Genomic DNA, 27,305 nt, shown 5'->3' with positions numbered 1-27,305 from the left:
AATACATCCAATCTGCCCAGGACTAGATTGGAACTTTAAGCCATGCCTCTGGTACTGACCATCCTCAGTTTTTTTCAATTCAGTATGCCCAATGAACGCACTTAGAGTTTCTCTTCATCCCTACAGATTGCTTGGACTCTCCTATTTGAATTATATATCTTTTTCTTCAGTTTGGTGAGCAGGCTTGGTGAGCAAATTTGTTTCCTTCCCCTTTAATTGGCAAGAAGATCACCTTTCAGCCCTACCGGTGTCCTAGGCTCGCCCGGGCGCTGCAGGGCTACAAGCAGCTGTTGAGGGAGGCGTGTGGGTCAGAGTGCCGACACCAGTGTGATCGAAGCAGTCCTGCTGTGATCAGGCTCCCTGCTGAGGTCTCTGTTGCCGCTGTCCACGCTTCTTAAGGGAGCCGGTGATTGGCGCGGAGTTTCAGGGCTTGCAGCAAGTTCCGGTGGCCATTTTGAGGAGGTCGGAAGTTCCGGTCACCATTTTGTTTGCTCCTTTGGGTTTCTCAAGCACGTTGCTGCAGCTGCCTGGTCGCCTGGCTCTCTGCAAGTCGCAGCGTGAGACTGTCCAATTTATCGGCGGATTGTATCTTCTTGTCCCTTTCATCTTGCAATCAGTGGGGGTGAGAAATATACATTGGCTGCAATTGCGATCAGTTGCCTTCTGTGTCTCTCTTCAGAGCGCTTTGGCCTGTTGACTGTAACTGTAAAGGTGGTGAGTGGAGGTTTATTCCCTGCCTATAGCAGTTAATTCCCAGCTCCTCCAGGGTATTTTCTAGACAGGCTGGCAAGGCTGCCTGGGAAGCTATCAGGGCGACCAAGCTCTATTCTATACCGGGGTCTAAGCAGGGTTCAGGCCCAAATAAGGATGCCCTCCGTCGCCAGAAGACATTAGAGAAGCAGTTTTCCATGGCCCATCCACCTCAGTCTCCCCATTCTTCCCTAGCGAATGAGGATTCCAACTGGGAGGAGGACATCCTCCCCAGACTGGAACCTGAGTTCTCGGTGGATGAAGGAGCTGCCTCCGACAAACCCGCCTTTACTGGTTTGTTTAAGCTTGTCAATTTCAAGATTATTTTGAACAATAATCAGTAGACCCTCCTGTGGCAGCACTTACCTCCTCTTCTGTGCTCCCATCTGATCTCCTAGAGGGACTCAAGGCGGAGGATAACAAAGCTGAGAACGCCTGCCATAAAACTCATCAGGCGGTAGCTTGGGCGCCTCTGCGTCCTTACTCTCTAGGGCCTCCCCTCTCTGGCTGAGACAATTACCAAGATTCCAGCTGGGGATATCAAATTAAGACAGGATGTCAATAAGATCATTACAGTGACGGAATACGCCGCTGAAGCCACCTTGAATGTTGCTAAATTTGCATCCAGGGCCTTGGTATCCAACATCACCACGCATCGCCTTTTATGGTTCAGACACTGGAACGTGAACATGCGGTCCAAGTGGAAGCTTGCTTCTGCCCCCTTTAAAGGGGACAAGCTTTTCGGGGAGGTTCTGGATCTGGTCAAAACAAGAACAAAAAGAAGGCATGCCATTGGTCGCTAAGAAATCTGACAGGAAGGGTTCTAACTCCTACTGGCGGCCGCCCTTTCAAAACACAGAGCCCTCCACCAGTTCTGGTTCCTTCCATCGTCCCTACTCACAGCACACCGACAGGTCCCAGGACCGTCCACCTTTTCGTGGCGCCAGCAGAATTTTTCCAAACGCCCCTTTCGAGGGGGGGTCTGGTTCCAGGCCTTTCAGGAGAAATAAGTGACCACTAATGGACGGCTCCCATAGCAGGGCGTCTCCAGCTGTACCATGCCCAATGGGATTTGCAGTGGGTCCTGCAAATAATTTGCATGGGTCTAACCTTAGAATTCCTTTCCCCTCCCCCGCGCGGCTTCATTCATTGCCCAACCCCCTCATGTCCCATCAAGAGGGATCTCATGGAACAGGAGATCCTTCATCTCAGGGACATCAGGGACATAGAACTGGTTCCATCAGGTCAGGAAGGGACAGGCTTCTATTCCATTCTATTCCTAGTCCCAAAGAATTCCGGGGGGTGGAGGGGAATCCTTGACCTAAAGAAGCTAAACCATCATATAGCTTACAGGAGGTTCAAGATGCAGTCCCTTCAGTCAATCCTGGGCTGCATCAGGCCAGGGGACATGCTAACCTCCATAGATCTCAAAGAGGCCTACCTCCATGTCCCCATTCGCAAAGCTCACTGCAGGTTCCTGAGATTCTTTTATGCAGGCCACCACTACCAGTACAGGGCCTTGCCGTTTGGCCTGTTGTCGGCCCCCAGAACATTCACAAAGATTCTTGCAGCGGTGGCGGCCTTTCTCAGATCCCGTCCAGTGTAACTTCACTGTTACTGGGACGACGTCCTCATCCAGCTGTCGTCGCACCAGCAAGCGACGCAAGACCTGCATTACATGATGAGGATCCTGCAAGACCACGACTTCTCCATCAACTTAGAAAAAAGTCATCTACAACCGACAACCAGACTACAGCATCTACATGCCATCATCGATACCATGGACTATCAGGTATTCCTGTCACCAGAACAAGTGGCGAGTCTCAAGGAACAGGTCCTACAGGTACAGCAATCCTCTCATGCCAAGGTCGTGCAGTTGTCCCAGCTCTTAGGGAAAATGATATCCTGCCTGTGCATCGTGCCTTGGGCAAGGCTTCATTCTCAGCCTCTACAAAGGTTCCTTCTACCTTACCAAAGGGCCAACGAAAGCAGCTCCACGGCATTGGTGCAGGTCTCCCCGAAAGTACGTCATTCACTCAGGTGGTGGCTATCTCTCACCCTAGTACCTTTCAAAGAGCCGGACTGTCTCACCATCATGATGGATGCCAGTCTTTATGGCTGGGGAGCCCACCTCCACAACCAGATTGCGCAGGGCAGGTGGTCTCCAGCCGAGGCAACGCACAGCATCAATTGGCTGGAGTTGAGAGTGGTGAAGTTAGCTCTTGTTCACTTCCTTGACAACATCTGAGATCAGTACGTGATGGTACTTACAGACAATGTGGTGACAAAGGTGCACATTAACTGCCTGGGGGCACGCGTTCCAGGTCCCTGATGGCAGAGGCCAAGTCCCTGGGAGGGTGGGCGGAGCAGCACCTACGCTCAATACAGGTGGAACACATATCCAGAGTAAATAACATCCAGGTGGATTGGTTGAGCAGAGCCACGGTCGACCACTCGGAGTGGCGACTACATCCGGACCTGTCTCAGAGGTTCGGCCACCCGCTGGTCAATCTATTTGCCACTCTGGAGAACACGCACCTTCCCAGGTTCTTTTCCAGATTCCACATTCCACAAGCCGAAGGAGTCAACGCCCTTCACTGCCTGTGGCCGTCGGGTCTGCTGTATGCATTTCCGCTATTGCCTCTTCTTCCCAGAGTCAACCAGAAGATCTTGTCAGAGGGAGCGGAGGTCCTGCTAGTAGCCCCGTCTGTCCCAGAAGAATCTGGTTTGCCAACCTGGTGAGTCTCTCTGTCAATCCTCCTTGGCAGATTCCCCACCATGAGGTCTCTCTCAGCCAGGGGGCCCTTCAACATCCAGAGCCCCAGTGGCCACAACTAGCCGTCTGGCACTTGAGTGGAACCTCCTGAGCAGGGGCAGTCTCTCCACCAAGGTCATCCACACCATTAAGGCATCCAGATGGCCCTCCATGACCAGGATCTACGAAGCCACCTGGAGGTCGTTCGACACCTGATGTACATCTCATGGCGTGATGGCGATCTCGGCTATTGTTCCACAAATATTGGACTATTTGCAAGATGGACTAGACAAAGGCCTGGCACCTAACACACTCAGGTGTCAGGTGGCTGCGTTATCTACAATACTTGCCCCAGATGAGCACTCATCCCTTGGACGTCATCCAACTATCCGTAGTTTCCTGAGAGGGGCAACCTGAGGCCCCCAGTGGTCCACAGATACTCATCATGGGACCTCAACATAGTCTTATGGGCCCTGATTGGCTCACCATTCGAACCGCTTTGTATTGCCAGCCTTAAGCATTTGACGTTTAAAACTGCCTTTTTGATTGCCATCACTTCTGCACAGCGTATTTCAGAGTTGGCAGCCCTGTCAGTTCGCGAGGACTTGTGCTTGATACAACTGGACAGGGTGGTCCTCCGGCTGGACCCGTCATTTATTCCTAAGATTAACTCCTGGTTCCACCGAGCCCAGGAGGTCATTCTCCTGGATTTTTGTCCGCATCCCAAACATTGTAAGGAGAAAAGATGGCACATGCTCGATGTCCATAGAACGCTCTGCAAGTACATCAAGCGCACAGCCGCGTTCTGGCGTTCCGAATCACTTTTCGTTTCATTTCAACCTGCATCTCAAGGCCGCAAAGTTTCCTCATCTACCATTGGACGGGGGCTGTGGGCATGCATTACCCTCGCCCACGTTCTCCAGTCCAAACCAGTGCCAAGCCGCACATTCTACAAGAAGTGCCGCCATCACGGTGGCCTGGGCGACTCAAGCACCGATAGAGGAAATTTGCAGAGCGGCCACTTGGACCTCCTTGTCTCCGTTTGTTCGGAACTACAAATTGGAAAAGTTTGCTTCTGCTGAAGGGGCTTTTGGGAGACGAGTCCTTCAGGGCATTCATACCAGCGGAAAGACCCTGAACTTGACTGTTTGCCGCCATAATGTCATTTAGCTTGGGTATGTCCCACACTTGGACTTTCCAGAGCGGCGCCCAGGAAAATGACGATTTACTTACCTGAAGGGTCGTTTTCTGAGCACTGCGAAGGAGATTCCAACCCCACCCTGGGGTCTGTCTCCGCTGTTCAGTGCAGACTTTATGGACTGTCCATTTGGATATAGTTACACCTTGTTTGGAATTAGATTTGTTATTGGACTTCTCAGTGTGCAACAGTTCCACGCCTTCATTGAAAAAACAGGATGGTCAGCACCAGAGGTGTGGCTTAAAGTTTCAATTCAGTCCTGGGCAGATTGGATGTATTTAACCCACGCTTGGACTCTCCTTTACAGCGCCCAGAAAACAATCCTTCAGGTAAGTCAATGGTCATTTTCTTTTGACCCCCCCCCCCCAAAATAAGCACTTGGCATTATTTTCAGGGAGGACTTATTATTTTTGAGGTGCAGAAGGCGACGAGCGTGGTCACCTCATGGCTGCTGCTATGTTGCAATATTTTCAGGGAGGACTTATTTTTTGGGGGGGGCTTATTTTAGCATATGCGCTCAAAAGCCCGATTGGGCTTATTATCCGGGGAGGTTTTGTTTTCTGGGAAACAGGGTACATAACATTCAAAGCCAAATAAGTATTTCCCTCCCTCTACAAGTATTTCAGTATTTACCAGTGTAATTGATTGAAAGACATTCATTTAAAATATTAAGAAATTTTGACTGAATGGGAGTTCTATTTTTTCATCTTAAAGTTCTAATAATATAATGTATTCAGTGTAATTCTAAACTAATTAGTCACTTGCTTTAATCTACTAAAGAATAATTATAATAAAAATTTCGAGAGCTGTTTTGGTTATTCCACGTAATCTTTATGTTTTTTGGTGCGCTGAATCCAAAAATGACCTCCATTTTGTCATAGGACATCATGTTTCCTGACAATTTAGGTAACTGTTAAATAAGGCAATACCTCAAAATAAATGGAAATAGACTTATAAAATTAAAGTTTTATTACAATATTTTCATGAAAATCCTTTTTTGAACTGAAATGAGCTCACCTACACACTAAACTCGATTCTTCTTCCTTGTGAGGCTCCTCTTGGTGCATTTACGCTTGTGAGTAGCATGTCTCTCTGAAGCATCCAATAGTAGTCTGCCATCATTGTAATGCTCCATTTTCCCTGGTATCTCCTTTCCATCTCTTTAATGTCTTGGTGGAATCGTTCACCTTGTTCCTCATTCACAGCTCCCAAATTTTCAGGAAAGTAGTCAAGGTGGGACTGGAGGAAATGCACTTTCAAACTCATCAGGCAACCTAAAGCTTGAAATGCTTTCAGCATTCTTCTGACGATCTTTTTGTAGTGAGGATCTTTGTTATTACCTAAAAATTTCTATACGACTTCTTTAAATGCAATCCACCCTTCTTTTTGAGGATCCCTCATGGTATTGACAAATTCTTGATCAACTATAAGCCTTCTAATGTCTGGTCCAACGAACACACCTTCCTTCAATTTTGCCTCCGACAGGCATGGAAACTTGGTGACCAAGTGTTTGAAGCATTCTCCATCTCTTGGAACTGATTTTACGAATTGCTTCATCAATCCCAAATCTATGTGGAGAGGTGGTAGAAGAACTTTATGGGAAGGCACCAAAGTTTCTCGGAGGACATTCTTTTCACCGACTGTTAGCACCCTCGGCTGCCAACTCTTCTTGGTCCAGTGATTTTGTCGGTCTCGACTGTCCCATAGACACAGAAAACAAGGGTATTTGGTATACCCAGCTTGTTGCCCAAGAAGCATGCACAAGACCTTCAAGTCCCCACACACTTGCCAACAATGGTCTTCATTTTTTACAAAGTTTACGAAGAACCAATTCCAAGTTCTCGTAGGTTTCCTTCAAGTGTACGGAATGATCTACAGGTATGGAAGCGTAAAAACCGTTTTGGAGTAAAACTGCTTTGAGACTTCTTTTTGAAGAATCTATAAAAAGACACCATTGCTCTGAATCATATTGGATTTTAAATTGACCCATCAGACCTTTGACATCGATGCAATAAACCAATTTGTCTTCCTGGGCGAAGTAAGGAACGAACTCCTTTTCACGATGTCTGAACTATGAAGATGACATTCCTGGCAACAATAAATTCCTGCTTTTCAGCCTTGATCTGAGTAACTCAGCGGCATCTTTGGGAAGATTCAAGTCTCTTACCAAATCATTCATCTCCTGAGAAAATAATTTTGGTCTTGTATCATCTTCAAAGAACTTGATTCATCATCTGGTTCAGGTATGACTTCACCTTCATCGGAGCTACGTATCTCTTCCAAGGTAACGGGGCCTGGGTACTGGTATATCTGTGCCATAGGGGATGGGACGAATTGCTGAGTGAAGATTGGGGTATGAAATGGAATGCTTCCATTTGGAATTAAACCCTTTCACATCGCATGAACAAAAGTAACAGTCATCACTATGGTTCTTTTGCTCTCGCCATATCATAGGAATCCCATAATGGAAAGATTTTTTCTTACCCTTGAACCAATTTTGGAGGTCTTCAACACACCGTTTGCACACTTTATGAGGCACCCAAACTTTATCTTGATCTCCAATTTTTAGTCCAAAGTATGCAAAGTATACTTTTTTCACAAAGTCTGTAATATTCTGCTGTTGCTTCAACACTGTATATTCACCACAGATGAAACAGAACTGTCGGGCAAATTAATACACTTTCGCGGAGCCATAACATAACGGTTGAAGAATGACGAACTAACATGAATTGCAAGGGAAAAGTGTGAACAGCCTAGAACCAAGAACCTGATGATGATTCGTGCACAAGTGTGGCATGCAGGAAAGAGCAGCTCTGTGTCTGTACACAAGATGTCACAGTGCTGGCCACGCCCCCTGCACTGATGGGAGATGCTGCTATTTGCCCTGTGTCTCCCTCCCACTGGATTCTTCAGGAAAGATTAACCCCTTCTACCATTAGAAGCACAGACGTATATTGCTGACCATCAGATTTACAGTGCTATATTTTTTTTACATAACTCGGATAAACCCTTTAAGATTTTTTTGGCATTTTGTATCTTAAATGCACTTATATGAATTAATAGTAATTTGGACTTTAAATTTGGTTAAAAACTCATACTATAAAAAAATACCAATTTTTTTTAAAAAATTGATAAATTTGAAGACAATTTTGCATGTTGTGGCAAATCATGACGTCTAGGAGTTTTTTCAATATCTTATTTGTTTTCAGCACACCAAAATACATGGAAATTAGATGAAAATAATCAAACAGCTTTTTAGTTGCAGACCTGTGTAATTGCTTTGAAATTCCTTAGATGATCGCCGTGACAAAAATAGATTTGGAGACGATAACCGAGGCTATGGGGGCCCACGAGGTGGAAGCAGATTTGATTCTGACAACAGAAATACTATGTCTGGCATGAGGTAAAATATTTAACCTAGAAGCTAGAGATGGATTATGGCACCTGTTTAGTCCATTGTTTTCCTTGCTTGCTTGGATGAATGCTGTTAAAAACTACTTGAAGGAGTACTTTTTCTTCCTGAAATGTTAATATTAATGATTAATTCAAGTCCCCAAATACCTTTCTGGATGATTGATTCAGGCACCTACTAAGCCATTCATGTTTTGTTTAGTTTTGGTTTAACATGGTATATAAAACTAGTCATGGCTAGAATTTACTCAAAGCCTATATAGATGGCATATAGTGTTCAGGTATGGATCCAATCATTGTAGCCTCTATTTAGTAAACTATTACTAAAATATAAAAACTATTACTTAAAGTCATTGCTTAGTATAACATATAATCCAGGCTATACTTACCTCATACAAAGAATTGATCAGGAATCCAGAAACACTACATTTGGTAACTTAACACTAAAATATATTTTTATAAAAGATAAAGGATATTTGAGATTCTATTCTATGCCAGGCTTGACCAATTATACTTTTATTCTTTTATACCAATATCCATGTTATACATGTAAGAGGAGAGGCAACTGCTCTTCCTCATTAGCATCTGAGAAGTGGGATTGCTGAAGATTTTGTTGTCCACTATTCCTGAGCCTTCTACAATACCTTGATATAAAATTTGTTCATGTCATGAAAAATTTAATCTGACTTTTCCAGATTGTGCAGCTTTTACAGGCCAAGGAATAAGGCAGACAAGAAATTATGATTTGTTCACAGATCTTCTCCTGCTAAACTATAAGATTGGCTTTGTAATGATTGCTGTATTAACAAGTACAGCTAACATATTTCTGAATCTTGATAAGCCAAATTAGATGCAGGCATTGTCTACCTACAAGTAACCAGGGAACAATATAATGTTTTACTTTTAACTGGCGCTCGTAAGTTTTTCCCCCATGTGGATGAAGCAGTCTTTTATTGGAATATCACACTAAGCTTAAATTATCAAGTTACACACTATTTGTCAGCTGCATTTACTTAAGGATGAGGCAACAAGTGTGTGTAGTTGTATTTACGCCTGAATTTGGAGGCAGGTGTGAAGGCAGTAGATATGTCTTACTTTGAATGTACAGCTGTGTTTCAGCATTGTTTTTAACAGATACCTGAAAATAGAATATTTTCTATATTCTATTTGCGTAGCATCATTGCATTGTACTTGATTTTGTGTTGAAAGGATAGATTCTCGGTGTGCAGTTACAATTAATTGGCATCTAAGCTGCCTTAACTTGAATCATTGCTTTTGAACCTGATGGAACAAAGTTAGGAATGAGTTAGGAAGAGAGGGGTATATGGCCGAATGAGTTCAGAATTTTCTGCACTGACCAGGAGAAAGTGCTTTTATCAACTGCCCTGTTTTTTGCTCTGTGCTGTATGTTTGTGTTTGTTTGCAATGTTTGTAGCCTGCCCCAATCTGTAGCCTGGGTACTATATAAACATAAAAAAGGAAATACAAATATAGAAAAAAGGAAAACTAAAGCAACAACAACAACAACAACAATAATAATAATGGGTGGGGCCCGACTAGTAATCAATGTCAGATCCGGCGAAACAACTGGACGCTGTGATACAATTCTGTAATAATAATAATAATAATCATAAGTAGTAGTAGTAGTAGTAGTAGTAGTAGTAGTAAGTAGTATTTATGTCCTAGGCCCCTGGGTGCGGCCCGACTAGTAATTAATGCCAAATCTGGCGAAACAACTGGCCGCTGTGATACAATTGTGATGATGATAATAATAATAATAATAACAACAACAACTACTACTACTACTACTACTACTACTACTACTACTACTACTACTACTACTACTTCTTAACATGTGCAAAACAAAGCAGTCAACCCTCAAGCTGGAACCATTTTCTGAAATGCTGTAAGGAAAACACAAATCTCTCAAAAATAAAGATGGGTCACTGCCAAAAAGACCATGTCTCCCTAACCTCTTGTATGTGGAAGGAACCAGAGGAGGCCTTTATCAGACTTGCATTTAAGACTGCCATTGAATAAATTATTGAATCTGAAACTGATGTTTACCTATCCTAGCCAATGTCTGATTTGATTTAAATTGTACCTCAGGGTTTTGGCTGGGGGATTTCAAAACCGAACATAGCATATGCCTTGTTGCTTGGCATAGGTATAACAGATCTCATCCAAGTTTTGAGAACTGTCTCTGAAGTAAAACAATGGATATAAAAATGGTGTGGAAAGTTTGCATTTATAAATGTTAGATATTCCCTCATCTGTATTGGCAAAGAGAAATGGATGAGGCTATTTCTCAAAATAAATTAGAAGATTGAACCTGGGTAGGCCATGCTCAACATGCATGTTAATATAGAATAAATAAGTGCTGAATCAGTCTATTGATACAGTCTATACCTCTGTATATGGAACAAACAAGGTGACAGAAACTGAAGCAGTATCACTTGTTCTGTATTTTTTATTAGATGTAAGGTAAATAAGCTTGTTGGACCTACAATAGATGCAAAAACATCTCTTATTGATTGTTAACAAGTCCTCCTCCTCAATCTATTGATCTCTTGCTTTATCCAACCACTGATTATTCTTTATTAAAAAATGTATAAAAATAAAAATGGCACGTCTTCTAGAATGTTGCAAAAAAGCAAACAACTCTTAAACTGTGATTTATTAAATTGGATTCGGAAAACAGCATTATATGAAGATGGTTTTGAGAGGATGTTTACTTCCTCCACCTATTTTTTCCTCCCTTAAGTATTTTGCCATTCAGATTCTTTTCTTGACTGTTTAACTGGTTCGCTTAATATAGTTGACATTATGATGTCTCTTAAAATTAATGTGAGGTCATCGCTCAGTGATGAAAGTGCATGTTTTGCATGCTGACATTCCCCAGCTTCTGGCACTGCTGTCTAAAGATGTCAGGAGCTTCAACTAAACAGTACTAGCTACATTAGGGATATAACTTTGATACAAGCCTGATGTTTTATATAAAAGTCCAAAAAAGCCTACATTTGTTTTGCCTTGCTACTTTGAACTAAAGAAACTTGAGCCACATTCACATGCTTGATGGCAATTATTAATAATTTATTTTTTAAGTTTCATTTTCTTCATCAGCAGTTTTTAAAATATCTTATACTAACTAATAATTAATGAGAGACCACCAAGTCCAGTGACTTCATAAATTTTGTCTGCAAAAGTAAATTTATGAAATGGCTTAAAAAAGTGAAAGCTTTATCTAAATGTGGGTGGTAATATCCTAGGGAACAAAATAAATCAAACTGAGAATCAGATAACAGAGGGCAAGAAGTATAACTTGAGAATATGTATAAATCAACAAGAGAATGCTAGCTTTTGTTTGCCATCAATATCAGCCAGTCATTGAAGCACTAAATCAGTAACAGTAAATAAGACAGGAATACCATGATTCAAACTAAGTGACAAAAAACATTCTTATATGTACATACCTAAAAACACAGTTGACCTCCATTGTGAAACTTCATTTTATGTAGTGGATATTTTAAAATAATAGAGACAATTAACATATCATTTGGATGCTTGGTTCTTTAACTGCCTTAACTGGCACTGTATTCTTACCCATCTGCAACTCTGGCCTAAAATGAGAATTAGTAAGACTTCATGGAAATTATTTTACAAACGGTACAAGCTATCCCTAAATATGCAGAATTAAATTAATGTTTTAAAATTGGCAAAAGCAAATAGATTTGGACATGAAGAGGTAGCTAAAGCAGGAGTGAAACAGAGTGTTATTTTTTGGCATAAAGGTTATGCATCCTAGAACTGCTGTGGTTCTGGCTACTGATGCTATGATACCACTTGAAAGACAGAACCAATACTTTAAGACCTGGGAAGTGGATCGATGGAATGATAGGGCCAAATGTTCCCAGAAATGTTGTAGAGTTAACTCTTGCATTTAGCCCTTTAACTACTAGTACATTGGGGGGGGGGGGGGTTTGTTGTCCTGAAATATTTAGCTTAACAAATATTGAGGCTTCAAATTAAGTGCCTGTGGATTTGTAGGTTGCTCAATTCTCATGTAAAGGCTTCTGCTATATTTAAACCCACGTCCTTCTTGACATGCTGTCATCTGTTCACATATGAGCTCTGAGCATATGCTAATATCCAGGATAAGCATCGTTCTCTAAACTATATAAATGTGAAGTGTTTATGATATTCATTTATTCAGCTATAGAATTAACACTTTGAAAACTCTTTGGTAGAATTCCAGCAGTATCTTACCAGTACAAAGCACAGCTAAAGAAAAGGAATAGCTATTGTTTGAGATAAAAGAAGAACATGTTGCCAGATCAGGAGGTAGAGAATAATAGCAGCCCAAGAGGAGAAGAACATTTAGCTATAATTTGGATGCAAAGCAGAGGAGATAATAGAGGGATAGAATCATAGTAGGCCGTGAGTGTTAAAATAGCAATTTATAAAATATATAATTTTATGTTCTGTATCACTAACTAAATTGAACCGTTCTATAATGTTGAACGAACAACATTACCTTTTTAGACAACCTTATTTTGCCTTTGAAAATAGTTTTTATATATAAATTTGTATTTATGTAAAAATAATTGGAACTCATTGTATCCAGATTGACCTCCTGTGGTTTTCTGATAGCCTTAATCCTATTCTTAATACTGTAGAACTTCATTTTATTCTTAATACTGCAGAACCAAAGATTCAATGCTTAAAATTCCCCAGACTAAAATGGCTTTACTGTACCCGATTCTTTCCATATTACTCAGTTTAATTGATGCAGACATGCTATGTAATAGTACTGTAATGCAAGGATTCCACATTTGACCTTGAGATATTTTTGCCTTGTTCTCTGGGAATTTACACTCAAGTAAGTAATGAAATGAATCGATTAGTGATTGCACATTATTTGATAATCTTTCATGTGTCTTTATTACCGTGTTTCCCCGAAAATATGACAGGGTCTTATTTTCTTTTGCCCCATGAAATATGGCCTTGGGCTTATTATCAGGGAGGGCTTATTGTTTTGGGGTTGCTGGGCAGCTGCTCCCTTGTGAGCGGACTCCCGAAGAGTTGGGCACAGCCTCAGGGGCGAAGCAGCCATGAGGTAACCACGCTCCCAAGCAGCCGCCCACAAATCCCCTCTCCAGCTGGGCAGAGCGCCATTCACTGACCTAGGGGGTATCACTAAGCCGCCAAGCCATGTGGCGCTCTGCCCGCCCCCCCAGCTCCCGCGGCTTTGCACATTCGGGATACCCCTTAGGTCAGTGCATGGAGCTCTGCACGGCTGGAGAGGGGGGTTGCGCAAGCACCAGTGCTGCCACGCTCCGAGCATAACTTCCAAACTCCAAAACTCCGCTGTTGAGTCTTCCAGCATCGGCCGCTCTAGGAGTGCTCTCTGGTGAGCCAGCTGCTGGAAGATTCTCTGTCCAGCAGCCGGCCCACCATAGAGCACTCCTAGAGCGGCCAATGCTGGAAGACTCGGCAGCGGAGTTTTGGAGTTTGGAAGTTATGCTCGGAGCGTGGCAGCAGTGCCCTGGGAGAGCTGTGCAAGGGCTTGGTGAGGCTGGGGGCGGAACAGGAGCTTGCGCGACCCCCCTCTCCAGCTGGGCAGAGCTCCATGCACTGACGTAGGGGGTATCCTGAATGTGCCAAGCTGCAGGAGCTGGAGGGCGGGCAGGCCGCCACGTGGTTTGGCGCCTTAGTGATACCCCCTAGGTCAGTGAATGCGCTCTGCCCGGCTGGAGAGGGGATTTGCCAGGCGGCTACTCGTGAACATGGTCACCTCATGGCTGCTTCGCCCCTGATCCTGTGCCTGGCTCTTCGGGAGCCCACTCACAAGGGAGCAGACGCCCAGCAACTCACCCCTCCGGCCAGGCAGAACGCCACTCCCCAACCTAGTGGTATCCCAAAGGCGGCAAGCAACGTGAGCGCCTTTCCCCCCCCCGGCTCCTATGCAGCTTGGTGTCTTTGGGATACTGCTAGGTCAGTGAGTGGTGCTCTGTCTGGCCGGAGAGGGGTTGTCCAGGGGGTTTATTTTCAGGGGTGGGCCCACGTGAAAAATGTGGCAAGGCATTAGTTTCGGGACAGTCGTTTTTTCGGGGAAACATGGTAATACATAAAGATAATTAAGGGGCCTGGATAGAATTTTTTTCTCCTTAAAATTTAGATATTTTTGCTTGTTTTTGCTGGCCTTTAAATAACTAAGGATGATTTATCTCCTCCCCCTTGCTTAAAGCAGTGCATATTGTTTTAAATTGAATCTCAACAGATTTTTGAGATAGGTAAGGCTGAAAGAGAGCACTCTGGTTCTTAACTGAAGATAAGTGGGATTTGAATCCATGTATACAATTTCATTTAAAGCAAGCATTCAGTTTTCATTTTCATTGACTATTTGTTGTCTCACCACATTGTTGGGAAGTTTGACACTGAGAGCAAGAGGAATTCTACAGTTAAATACTCAATAGGTTTGGGGGTTTTGTAAAAAAAAAGACATCTATAGTCATGTCAACTACAGTATAGTCATAAACAGAAAGTTATTTTCCTTGTTTAATCTCTGTGGTGCAAAAAAGTATATACTACAAATTAGACTTATTTTTATAGAACATGCAGTAAATAAACTTTCAGTAAGTGCAGCTTTTGAGCCTTGGGCTCAGCATGTAAAGACTTAAAGGAGAAATCATTTCTTCAATTTTTCCTCTGCAGTGGTGGTGACCGAGGTGGCTTCAAAAATTATGGTGGTAAGTGCTGAGCGTCAAAAAAATATTAAAGTGGAAACCTCTATATTAAAAGGTGCCAAAATATCCCAACCCCTAACGAGCCACCAAATACCTGTATTTTCATGTTTCTATCCATTAGAAGCATTTGATTTCCCCCCCTGTTTGAGCTGAGGCTGGTGTGTGTGTGTGCTTAGCTTTTTTTTTTTTTAGTTTTTATAATACATTTTTTAAAATGAGATTTCTGGTTTTGTTTTGTTTTTTATTTCCCAATTGCATGAAATGATTTTTCTGGAAACTCCTAGTTGGCTTCAGATGGCATCTACAAAAAAAAATCTTCTAAGCACATTGTCTTAAGTGAGAACATTTTTGTGGCAAAGAGCTTAGTTATATGGACCAAGAGCAACTACAAGACAACCAACCGCCAGCATAAACCTGTGTGGCACTCTTCAGCTTAGAGACCATAATTGGTTTTCTTCTTGGGCAAAATCTTGTGTCATTCTTAATTGCAATTTCTTGGTTTCACATATCTTATTGCTAATATTAATTAGATCAAGACTGAATAGTTGATTCTCCTTTTTGTGTGGTGTTGCTTAGACGCCCATTGCTTTTTTTCTCCTGATTCACAGGTCAAAGGGATTTTGGGCCAAAGCCAGATGCAGGTAAATGTAGAAGCCATATACTGGTATGATACACAGTTTTATGATCGTCTCTTTTAGTTTTATATAAGGTAGTCATTCCCAGTCTGGTGCCATCCAGATGCCAGGGGGTCAGTTCCCAAAAATTGTGGCAGACTTTGGGCAGGCTTGTTCATAGCATTTTGGAAAGGATAAAATTGCAGATAACTCAGCCATCTCAATTCATGATGTCACCCTGCCTTCTTGGCACCATTAGTAATCCTTTAATTAGACTGGAATAAAACTAGGGAAAATTTGGAATAATCATTGAACATATGCGGCTAGGAATTCCTTTCCCAGACTTATCAGGAAATGCCAGCAACGAAGCTTTCCTGAAATTCTGGAGGACTAATATTGGAGTATCTAGATTCATGTAACACACTAAAGCAAAATCAAATAAGCCTACTGTTTAAACCTGACAATTGTAGTTTGTAAATCATGGTTTATTAAATCATTTCTTAGCGCAATCTGCAATTTCAGTCAACAAAGAAAATTCTGAGTTAGCGGGACTGCTGGTTTCCTTTGGTACCAAACAACTTGTCGTATTACTAAATACCATGAATGATAGGGAAGGAATGGGTAAAAACAAAACCTTTGTTCTCTGTTGAATACTGTAGATAGGTAACAGAATCAGTTAAAATGAAAGAGATGAGTTTACGTTTGATAAAATGCCTTGGCTTAGATGGCTCTAAGACTAAAAGAGGAGGACAGACTAGATCCAAGGTGCACACATAATGGCTGCTGTGTTTTAGCCCTCTTTACAAACTTTCTAGAGCCATTTGGTTTATCACTGTTGGAGAAAAGAGATGCTAGATTATGTAGCTCCTCAGTCCAGCAAGGGTGTTTTGGGGTTATTTGATGAGAGCAGGATGTTTTTTGTTTTCTAATCTTAATGAATATGATCTTTTGGTAAAATGTAGGTTTCCTAAATGCTGTACAGAATCCAAAGAAGTACATTAGAATGGCCTTAGTTGGTCTTTTACTGTTGAATAGCAGGATTGCATGCCAAACCTTTTTTGAATGTTTAACACCAGTAAAGGGGGTTATTTGAAAAGATTCCTCAGCTGCATAATAGCAAATGATTCTTTGTTCAGGGTGAATGGTAACTTTTCATCTAACTATTTATTTGTTTGATACTTTGAAGTAAACAGCAAAATGCTTAACAAGAGTCTCCGAAGCAGAATATATGTTGAAAGATTAACAATTCATAAAAACAAACTACAAGTAAAGATCAAATATTGTGGCAAGAACATAAATACATTAACATTCTTTGCAAATGACTTGTCTAGCTGACTTCTGAATTAATAATTACAATATATGCATGCTTTCAGTTTGTGGAAAGGAATTTTAGTCACAGGACATTTTTCATGGTGGTGCTTTTCCAGAATTACTGTATTTTTCGGAGTATAAGACGCACCGGAGTATAAGACGCACCGGAGTATAAGACGCACCAAGGTTTTGATGAGGCAATTTTTTTAAAAAAGTAGGTAGATAGAGGGCTAAAGAGGGAGAGAAAGAGAGAGAAAGACAGTAGGTAGGTAGGGAGAGAGAGAGAGAGAATAGGTAGGTAGGTAGGTAGGTAGATAGGTAGGTAGGTAGGTAGATAAAGGCATAGAGAGAGAGAGAGAAATAGAAATAGAGAAATATAGTAGGTAGGTAGGAAGAGAGAGTGTGTGTAGGTAGGTAGGTAGAGGGATAGACAGAGAAATAGAAAAAGAAATACAGTAGGTAGGGAGAGAGTAGATAGGTAGATAAAGGGAGAGAGAGGTAGGGAGAGAGAGAGAGAGTGTAGGTAGGTAGGTAGCGGGATAGAGAGAGAAATACAGTAGGTAGGTAGGGAGAGAGAGAGAGTAGGTAGTTAGGTAGATGTTTCCAGGTGTATTTATCCATGTGCTGGAGAAGGAAATCGCTGACAATCTATAGCACCTAACTTTGTTCCTGCTGGCACAGCACTTGATTGATGTAATTCTCATCAATCAGTTAAAGAGCTTTCCAAAAGGAAAAAAAAAAGTTTTTTGCACTATACAAACCTCCCCAAAATGGCCTGTTTTTTGCGAAAATGGGCCTGTTTTTTTTTTAAATAAAAGGCATGAATAGCCTTGGGGCTTGCAGAGTGCTCCTGGGGGATGGGGATGGGGCAAAAGAGCAAAAAATGGCCCGTTTCTCACAAAAACGGGGCCGTTGTCTGTCAAAAAAACTGCATGCATAGCCTTATGGAGGGGGGCTGGAGAGGGCAAAAATGGCTCATCTTTTGCTTATTTCTGCCCTCCCCAGCCCCTAGGAGCTCTCTGAAAGCCCTCATAAGGCTATGCACAGGCATTTTGGTGAAGGGGCAGGGCTTCAGGAGGCAAAAAAATTGCTGTATTCGATGTATAAGATGCACCCAGATTTTCAGCCTCTTTTTTGAGGAAAAAGGGTGCATCTTATACTCCGAAAAATACGGTAATGTACATTGCCTCTGAATTAGACAATTAATCAGGCTCATATAGGAGAAGATAGCCTTTACAGGTCTTAGTCCAAATTTAAAATTGTGATCAGAAACAAATTCTTGCAAAAAGCAATTTATCCATTTAACAGTCCAGCTGCTGTAATGTTCATTGTCCCTGGCATTGGGTGAAAAATGTCTTTGCACAGTTGTACACCTTTTAGCAAATGTTAATATTTCTGATTAAAAAATGCATTTAGAGTCGATTATTCATAATGGTTTTCCTTAAGATAGGCATGGGTAGTTCTTTGCTTTTGGTTTCTCTGCATCTATAGTGTATATGCATTTCCTCAACTTGCTGGAGTTCAAATGTCCTGATTTAATTCTCTTGAGTGCATTGCGGGGTGGGGGGGTTATAAAGACTCGTTAGTTATATAGAAAATGAACTTTCTTGAACATTTTGAAAAAAAAAAGCCTGTGACACTTTGTACAGCATCAGCTACACACTTTGGCTAAAAAATAAACACCAGGCTCTCTTAAATGTAGATTCGGAGTCTGACAATTCTGATAACAACACCATCTTTGTACAAGGACTTGGAGAAGATGTTTCACCAGAACAAGTGGCTGATTACTTCAAGCAAATAGGTGTAATTAAGGTATTTAAGGTGGTAAAAAGGGAGGCACTCCAGTTAAGAATACAGGCTAATAGAAGAACAAGGAGGAATATGTGTTTAAAAAAAGAATGTATCAGTGCAGAACCAAAATATTTAAATAGATAAATTCAAAGTAAAACACATTCAAATTATGTGGGCTATCAGAATGTGAGCTTGAATTAAAAGGCAGTATTTCTAACAAAAGATGCTTAATTGGATTCAGATTTGGCAGATCTCTAAATGTGGCAGATCTCCAGTACTGTGAAGCAGCCATTATCCATGTTCTCCATCTTGATGAGTGTGAAGTATAAGTGGTTTCTTCCATTGCGTCTGTGTTTAATAATAGAATTCTGGTAGTCCTCGACTTATGACACAATTGGGACCAGGATTTCCATCACTAAGTCGATAATGGTTATAAAGCACCATATCTTAGCAATGGCAATCCCTATAGTCCTAATTGCCATTATTAACCTAATTCCTCCATCATTAGCTGAAGCAACCTCCAACTAGCTTTTGGCAACCAGTCTGGAGAAGCTGGCGGGACGTTGAAAGTCCTAAGGCAGCAGCAAGTTAAGTAGCTGCTTCCGGGTGGGGGAGGAAGCTATGGATGTGCAGGGGAAGTGTGAGGGTGGAGAGAAGCATGGATCAGGTATTGGGGTGTGTGGAAAAGGTGTGTGGGTCGGGGAGTGTGTGTGAGCACTGCGGATCAGGCAAGGGTACAAGGGAATGCGAGAGGCCTGGGTCAGGGAGAGTATGTACTGGTACGAGCACAGAGGAAAGATTTAAATGAAGGAAGAGATAGCATTACATAAGTGTGTCAGCCCTGGAAGCCATTTTTACTGTTGGAGCTTCAGTGTTGCCACATTTAGTGCCTGGGAAATGAGAGGCGGGGATTACACAGAGTGGAGGAATATTAGCCATTACAACATTCCTTTCTCTGGGAGTCGAGGGCATTTGGCCTTCACCTGGATGGGAGTGACTGGGGGTTGTCTCCAGTTGAGATGGGAATTGATTGGACCATGTGATGGACTTGTGGGTGCAGGGGATGGATCTTTGACTTTCTTTTGGGTGGGGAAACTCGGAACTTTCAGATCCAGGTTTTTCCAGATCTGCCAATATGACATCTCTAATAAAATGGAACTTTGGGGAAACTCAAGCCTCGGAGTCTTCTTTTGTTGGGGGTGTTATTTGGAACCCTGACAAAGTGTTCTAGTACAGTGTTTCTCAACCTTGGCGACTTTAAGTCCTGTGGACTTCAACTCCCAGAATCCCCCAGCCAGCTGGCTGGGGGATTCTGGGAGTTGAAGTCCACAGGACTTAAAGTCGCCAAGGTTGAGAAACACTGTTCTAGTAGACTGTGCCAAGCAATACAGTTCAGCAGGAACAAGGGGATGATCTTTTGAAGGAACAGATTTTGGACAGCAAAGGATGTTGGAGGAGTTCATGGCAGAATTCACCATTATTACATTGTTAAGCCCTTACATGAATGGTAAAAATAATTTTTTCTCTGTTTTTTCCAGACAAACAAAAAGACAGGCAAACTTATGATAAATCTATATACAGACAAGGATACTGGCAAGCCAAAAGGAGAAGCAACAGTGTCTTTTGATGACCCTCCATCTGCTAAGGCTGCCATTGACTGGTTTGATGGTAAGGCTGTCCCGTTAGGGCTTGTCAACCAATTAAATCATGAGCACCGAAATGTCTCATCAGGCAAAGATTGTAAAATTGTTAAGCCGAATTTATTTATGCATTTATCTGTCAAAACCACTCATCTCCTTCATAGAGGGACTCTGGGTGATGTATAAATAAAAATGTTAAAAACATAATAATGAAGGCTCTTGCTGCTACAGCAAGGGTGGATTCTGTGGAAATGGAATCCATGGGTGGGAGACAGTTTCCTTGGCCAGCACTGAAATTCAGTCTATTAGATGGACCACCAGGTTAGAGAAGACCGCCTTATAAAATGTGACTAAGCAGAAGCGAACTCTGCATTGTTATCAGTTTTGTATGAAGTGTAGTTTTTTTGGATTCATTGTTTAAATATTGCATTTTCTTCTTGTAGTTGGCCACTAGATTTATTCTTGATCGCTATTCTTCCCTCTCCAGGAAAAGAATTCAATGGCAGTGTTATCAGGGTTTCCTTCGCAACCAGGCGGCCAGAATTCATCCGAGGAGGTGGTAGTGGAGGTGGTGGTGGACGCCGAGGTAGTAACAGATCCAGATCCCTTTTACGTGGTAGTCCAGTAGTACACTTCTGTTTTGGGTTGTTCATCGGAGTTTCTCCCTGAGAATGGGAGCAACACTTCAGCCCAGCCAGTTATCATGATTACCCCTGATCAAACAGCTGGTACATATTGGCCAGTTTTGATGTCAGAGGCTATTCATACTGCATATTGTGAGTCTTTGCCATAACGGCCACATACTCATTTCCTTACTTTAATTGTAATATCATTGTGCTTTCAGGTTCACGTGGAGGGGGCTTTGGAAGAGGAGGGGGTTTCCAGGGCCGAGGTGGAGAACCCAAAAGTGGTGATTGGCTTTGTCCTAACCCGTAAGTCATTTTCAGTCAGATATTGAAGTAGCCTAGAAGTTTAGTCTAAAAGTAGATTACCATATTTGGGGCAATAATTACAGCTGGAATTTTGGAAAGGTAGCATTGCAATTCTAGCAAAATGTCTGCCACAAAAGGCTTCTCTGTTCACAAAATGGCTGCTATGGGTATGGGGGTTGATCACCCATAAGAAAAAGGAATCCAGAATATAAAGTAGTGAGGTTGCTTAAACCATCTGGTTTGTCTATATCTTTATTCTGTGCAAGATTTCAAACAAAGCCCTTGGCTGCAACTACTCCATCATTTTTATTTCCTAAGGATTTTTTATTTCCAAGTTCATTGTTGCAAATAAAATGATGCTAGATGTTTTGCAGCATTCTAATTTTATTTTTCAAATGAAAATAATTTTTTAAATAATTTAAATGGAACAGGGAATCTGACAGTAGTCAAGGAAAGTGTTTGCACTTTCAAAGGAACATCAGATTGCCAATTCATAGACAGTAGCTGTTCAGGATTGCTCAAAAGTGCAGGTTGAAGCCGATGTAATCTAGTATCTTTAACTAGAAGCATTTGACCTTTCACTCGGAGGTTACTGGTTTCTATCTGTTTGAGCTCCCTTCCTGCTGATCTCATGGACCAGTAGCAAGATTCTGCCAGAGGTTGTAGATTTCACTCAGAAAACCATTTGGTAACTCAAATATCTTGCTACTAGGCAATGGCACTTTTTTCCTTTATATTGTTTGATTATGTCCATCATCTGGAGTCAATAGTTATACCAATACTATTGTAGCTTAATGAGATTTGAAGTCTAATAAGATGAGGAGGCAAAGGTCAATGTTTCTAAATAAGGGCCTAAACAGTTAATTCAGTGACTGTTCGAAGTTAGAGCGGCACTGAAAAAAGTGACACCGCCATTTTTCACACTTACGACCACTGCAGCATCTCCATGGTCACGTGGTCAAAATTCAAATGTTTGGCAACTGACACATTTATGATGGTTGCAGTATTCACAACCCTCTGACTTTAGCAAGGTGAATGGGGAAGCCAGGTTCCCTTATCAACCATGTTACTAATTTAACTATTGCAGCGATTTCTATGGCAAGAAGGATCATAAAACGGAGCAAATTCACTTAACAATTGTCTCGCTTCGCAACAGAAATGTTGGTCTCAATGGTGATCTTACGTCGAGGACTACTTGTATAAAATGTATGGATTATGTAGCCCTTACCTTCATTCTTGGTCTCTTAGCAATTACTGAGAGGTGTTCCCTGTCTTTTTCAGGACCTGTGGAAATATGAACTTTGCTCGCCGGAATTCCTGCAATCAGTGTAATGAGCCCAGACCGGATGATGGGCGTCCCTCTGGAGGAGGTGTGTGAATGGTTGCCACCATTAAAAAATGGGGGAATGTTGTTGGCTGGAGTGACATTCAGAATTTCTTGTTTTATCTTCCTTCTTTGCAGATTTCCGAGGCAGAGGTGGTTTTGGAGGTGATCGGGGGTTCAGAGGCCGTGGTGGCCGTGGTGGTGGCTTCGGTGGCAAAATGGGAGGAAGGTTGGTACTGAATTTTTACAGAACTACAGAGTGTTTTTTTTCTTCAAATGATACAGAGAAATGGCAGATATGTCAAAGTTCAGTAATGGAGAAAGTTTGGAGGCCTCCAGAGACTCACCTGCAGTGAAAGCTGCCCGGTTCATTCTAGAATGCCAAGCTACCTATCAGGAGACAGTCTCAAAAGTGTGATTCATAAGGAAACCAGGGACCAGATTTTCTGGGAGAGGTTGATTGCACTTTTGCTTTTAGCCACACCAGAAACTTTTGGGATAAAAAAATGCTTCTGTCGTAAGACAGAATGGGATAGTGGTAGAAGCGAGCTGGTTTCCTGAAATTCATTGGGCAGTTTGCTCTGTTGGGATAATCTGCTGCATAGGATAGTAATGAGGATAAAAAGTGGGGATTTGTGTTGGCTGACTTAGCTTCTGGGAATAATGGATGGGTTGCCGCTGGACCTTTAATGGCCAGTTGTAAATTTGTCTGAAACCTTAAATCCTCAAGGTAAATAAGCACTAGTTGTCTGGGTTTATTGTAAATTCCTCCAAGACTTATTTTTAGTTCATGGTTTTATTTTATTTACTTCCTGCTGTTCTTCAGTATAAGTTCCCATCCAGGCACACCTAAGCTTTGACATAGTGAAAGTATCAAGCCACATGGTCTACCCCCATGATGGTAAACCTATGGCACGTGTGCTGGAAGTGGCATGCAGAGCCATCTCTCTGGGCACGCCACCCGCCACCCATTGCTCTTCTGGGTTCCAGTGCTCCCGTGCGCGTGTGCCGGTTGGGAGCTGCTCCTCTGGTTTCTGGCGCTCCCCTGTGCGCGCACACGCATGCTCCCATTTTGGCACTCGGTGCCGAAAAGGTTTGCCAACACTGGTCTACCCCATTAATAAACCATCTTTGCATACTAACAAATCCAGCTGTTAGCAGTTTGTTAATTAAATTCCATACCTTTCTATTTAACTATTGCTAACAATTTGCTATTTGATTTATTTATCATTTAAATGTATATAGTCACTCCTCTCTGGGTAGCTTACAAACAAATACAACTGTATAAAAAACAAAAAAGAACAATACATTGTTTTAAAAACAAGATAGATATATAAGTATATACTGGTAGTCCTTGACTTACAACAATTCATTTTAGTGACTGTTTGAAGTTACAATGGCACTGAAAAAAGCGACTTATGACCATTTTTCACACTTGTGACCATTGCAGCATCCCCGTGGTCACATGATTTACACTTGAATGCTTAACAATTGGTTCATATTTATGACTGTTGCTGTGTCCCAGGGTCATGTGGCTCTCTTTTGCGACCTTCTGACAAGCAAAGTTAGTGGGGATGCCAGATTCACTTAAAAACCATGTTACTAACTTAACAACTGCAGTGATTCACTTGAGAAATCAAAGTGAAAGCAAAGTCATAAAATGGGACAAAACTCACTTAACAAATGTCTCACTTAGTAACAAATTCTGGACTCAATTGTGGTCATAAGTCAAGGATTAAACATAACATATTATGTAAAATATGATAAAATACCTAAAACTTGCAGCATATAATCCCATCATTAAAACAATCAGTATAGGCATTATACCCGCTCCACCACACTCCCACTTCCCTGTGCCTTTTGGCAAAACCATGTCTTCTGGCCCTTGTAAAAAAACCAGCAGAGTTAGTACAGATCCAGTGTTTAAGGATAATATTTCCAGAGGGTGGGTGCCACCACAGAAAAGACTTCCTGGGGTCCTGCCACATGCTTGAAGCATCCACAATATGCCCCTCTGTGTTACTTAAGAAGTCATGACTATCAAGCTATATTGGAATTTCTTGGCAGAACAGATAGAAGTAGGTGCAGCTCTGTTTATGGATCTTCCTTTGCAGATAATGCAAAATTTGGAGAGTTTTTGAGACCTGTTGGGTGATCCTAAAAAATTACAACAATGGATGATGGATTGATTATATACAAAATAAATACGGAACTGAGAAATTCCAGATAGCCTATGCTTAAGATCAGGAATGATTTAAATTGTTTAAAGTTAGTTTAGCAAGGAGGAGCTAAGTTCAATGTAAAGATGTTATTAATTTCTTATTCTTTTTTCTTTTTCAATATATCTTAGACTGTGTTTTTTAAAAATCTATACCGTGTACAGGTTCTGGGAAGTCGGGGGGGTGGGGTAGGTTGTGGGGGGTGGGGGGAGGGATATATATCAGGTTAGATGAGATGTGTTAGATTTCAATGTAATTTGACTCCACATGTATACTGTTTTTTCTTCTTCTTTATTTTACATTCTCATTACTATTATTATTACTACTTTTTCTTTAAAAATAGGATAGGCTAAGTATATTGACATGTAGTGGAAATACACCAAGGAGAGGAGGAGTGGGAAAGAAGAAAGATGGGAAGAGAAGGATAGGAGAGAGGGTAAGGGGGGAAGATGAGAAGGATAAGGAGGAGTGGATTGTAGAGAGAGGAGCAGTAGAAAGGGAGGGGAAGTAGAGTAGAAAAGGATGATGGAGGGAAGATAGAAAGTTGGAGGGTGGTAGAAGAAAGAGGTGTATGGAGAGCAGAAGAGCTATAATGGGTTTCTATTTTTGGGGGGGCATTGTTGACAAGAGGAACTGATGTAATTATTATTTAATACTATATGATATGGGCTATGTATAGTATACATGTGAGTGTGTGTTATGAAAATGAAAATGGACATAAAAAATTTAAATAAAAAAAATTACAACAATGGTTGCTTTAAATAAGAATGGAAGAGTTAAGAGCTGATGTAAACTTCTGACTATATCTTATTGCCATTGCTGGTTGTTGTAATACTTCCAGTTACGATATTCTGAGTTTATTTAGGGGCAAAGTTGAAAACCAGAAAGCTCTTTTGGAAGAACAGGACTTTCAACTAAACCAGGTTTCTCTTTTCCCCTTACCTCTTGATGATTTAACTCAGAGATCTTCAAACTTGGCAACTTTAAGACTTGTGGACTTCAACTTCCAGAATTCTCCAGCCAGCTGGCTGGAGAATTCTGGGAGTTGAAGTCCACAAGTCTTAAAGTTGCCAGGTTTGTGGACCCTTGGTTTAACTCCATGTCTTTTGCTTTGTGACTGACACCGACGTCCTTATTAGGCATCCCTTGCAGCAACTAGCTTTATGTACTTTGTATATGCTGCAAGGAAGTTAAGTGTGAGAATTGAATATTGTTTTCCTCTTTTCCAGAAACGACTTCAGAAGTGATCAACGTAACAGACCCTACTAAAAAACAAAAACAGCAGAGAATGTCCCCTTCCTCTTTCTGATGGCTTTTCACAGCAGAATTGCTGAGTTTTGCCTGCTGCTTTATCCCATGGTCTCTTGGATAGTGGAATTAAATGTAAAAACTGGATTTATAATTTGGTGGGAGGGACTGGGATACTCTTTCCCTGTTTTTTTTTTCCTTTCCTTTTTTTTTAGCAAGTCCATTAAAATTTCATCTTTCTATTTCCAACATTCCCCCATTTCCCCCCAGCTATCAACTACACTTGTTCACAGGCTCTTAAAATAAGGATGGAGTAAAATTGTAAAATATTTGCCAAAAATCTGACATGTTTTATAATACAAAAAAAATAAAAGCTGATTGTTTATTTGTGACATGCCTGTCTGCTTTTAGCCATTGTTATTTCAATAATTTATTTTTCTGTATTTCAGCTCGGAGGTAGTCTTGCGTACAGGGTGCTTAAATGGTGATCTGGATTGTTCTAAAATGTGAAGAGTTTTGGAATGAAACCATTTGTGTTCTTTAGATCTAAATTATGCAAATTGGCATATACTAACAAATTTGTTAGCTGAGAAGAGGAATTGGGCTATACATAGCCAAGTTTTATTCGAAATCTTTTTGAGCTTGAGAATTTTAATGGGTATTGTCCACATCTACACAAGCTAATGTTAAGGATTGTCTTTCTGTGTAATCTTACATTTTTTAAGATTAGCCACCCATCTACCAAAATGAATCTTGTGTATTTTTGTAGAAATAAGAATATTTGGAAAGAGAGAGAAAAACTGCACTGAATTGAAAATAGAGATTATTGAGAAATAAACAGAAATACAATGCTTTGGTATTTTTAAAAACATGATTGTATACACTCATGGCAGTAATCATACAATTTGATTATCAATCTAATATGTTCATGTTGCTCTTAACACTAAAAATTGAAGGGAAAGCAATCTTGAATGGCTCCCAGGGTTTTAGGGATCCCAATCTCTACCTGTGCAAGCGGAGAATTGATGCATTCAGCAGGTCTCCCTCTGGATGAGAATGCAGCATTTGTGGGTTTATTTTGGTTAAGGCTCAAATGGAGCACCATAAGCTAATAAATGGAAACAGCTCTCTGAGCATATTTCCCAGCACTGAATGCCCTTATCCACTTGCACCTAGAATGAAAAGCTGACTAGTCATCAAGCTAGAACTGATACCATCCACTATCAAAATGTTTATGCCACCTAATTGTTAGATTCTTCTAAATCTGTATTTGAAAGGGAGTCCTTATTCGTATCTATTCCAATTGTTTGTAGTTTGTAGTCCCATCCTCCTTACATTTTTTTTCATTCTTTCACAAAAAACGAAA

At 41.4% G+C, this 27,305-nt stretch overlaps 1 protein-coding gene across 3 annotated transcripts in view; it reads left to right on the top strand.

Moving 5' to 3' along the window:
- The window catches only part of TAF15 (TATA-box binding protein associated factor 15), a 38,697-nt gene extending 12,366 nt beyond the window's left edge, over nucleotides 1-26,331 (top strand). For 2 of the 3 annotated variants that reach the window (XM_032215055.1, XM_032215057.1), the window contains 10 exons: nucleotides 7,998-8,106; nucleotides 14,829-14,863; nucleotides 15,469-15,501; nucleotides 18,488-18,597; nucleotides 20,115-20,244; nucleotides 20,704-20,802; nucleotides 21,061-21,148; nucleotides 22,430-22,518; nucleotides 22,611-22,701; nucleotides 25,921-26,331. In XM_032215055.1, the coding sequence (XP_032070946.1) occupies nucleotides 7,998-8,106; nucleotides 14,829-14,863; nucleotides 15,469-15,501; nucleotides 18,488-18,597; nucleotides 20,115-20,244; nucleotides 20,704-20,802; nucleotides 21,061-21,148; nucleotides 22,430-22,518; nucleotides 22,611-22,701; nucleotides 25,921-25,960 (824 nt within the window). In that variant the 3' untranslated portion in view covers nucleotides 25,961-26,331. The remainder of the gene's footprint in view (nucleotides 1-7,997; nucleotides 8,107-14,828; nucleotides 14,864-15,468; nucleotides 15,502-18,487; nucleotides 18,598-20,114; nucleotides 20,245-20,703; nucleotides 20,803-21,060; nucleotides 21,149-22,429; nucleotides 22,519-22,610; nucleotides 22,702-25,920) is intronic. The other variant, XM_032215056.1, reaches the window with a different exon arrangement.
- Nucleotides 26,332-27,305: the final 974 nt, after the last annotated feature.

The sequence above is a fragment of the Thamnophis elegans genome, chromosome 4 (genome assembly GCF_009769535.1).
Source record: "Thamnophis elegans isolate rThaEle1 chromosome 4, rThaEle1.pri, whole genome shotgun sequence".
NCBI lineage: Eukaryota > Metazoa > Chordata > Lepidosauria > Squamata > Colubridae > Thamnophis > Thamnophis elegans.
Note: the sequence above shows the minus strand (reverse complement) of the source record. Positions and strands in the feature narration are given on the sequence as shown.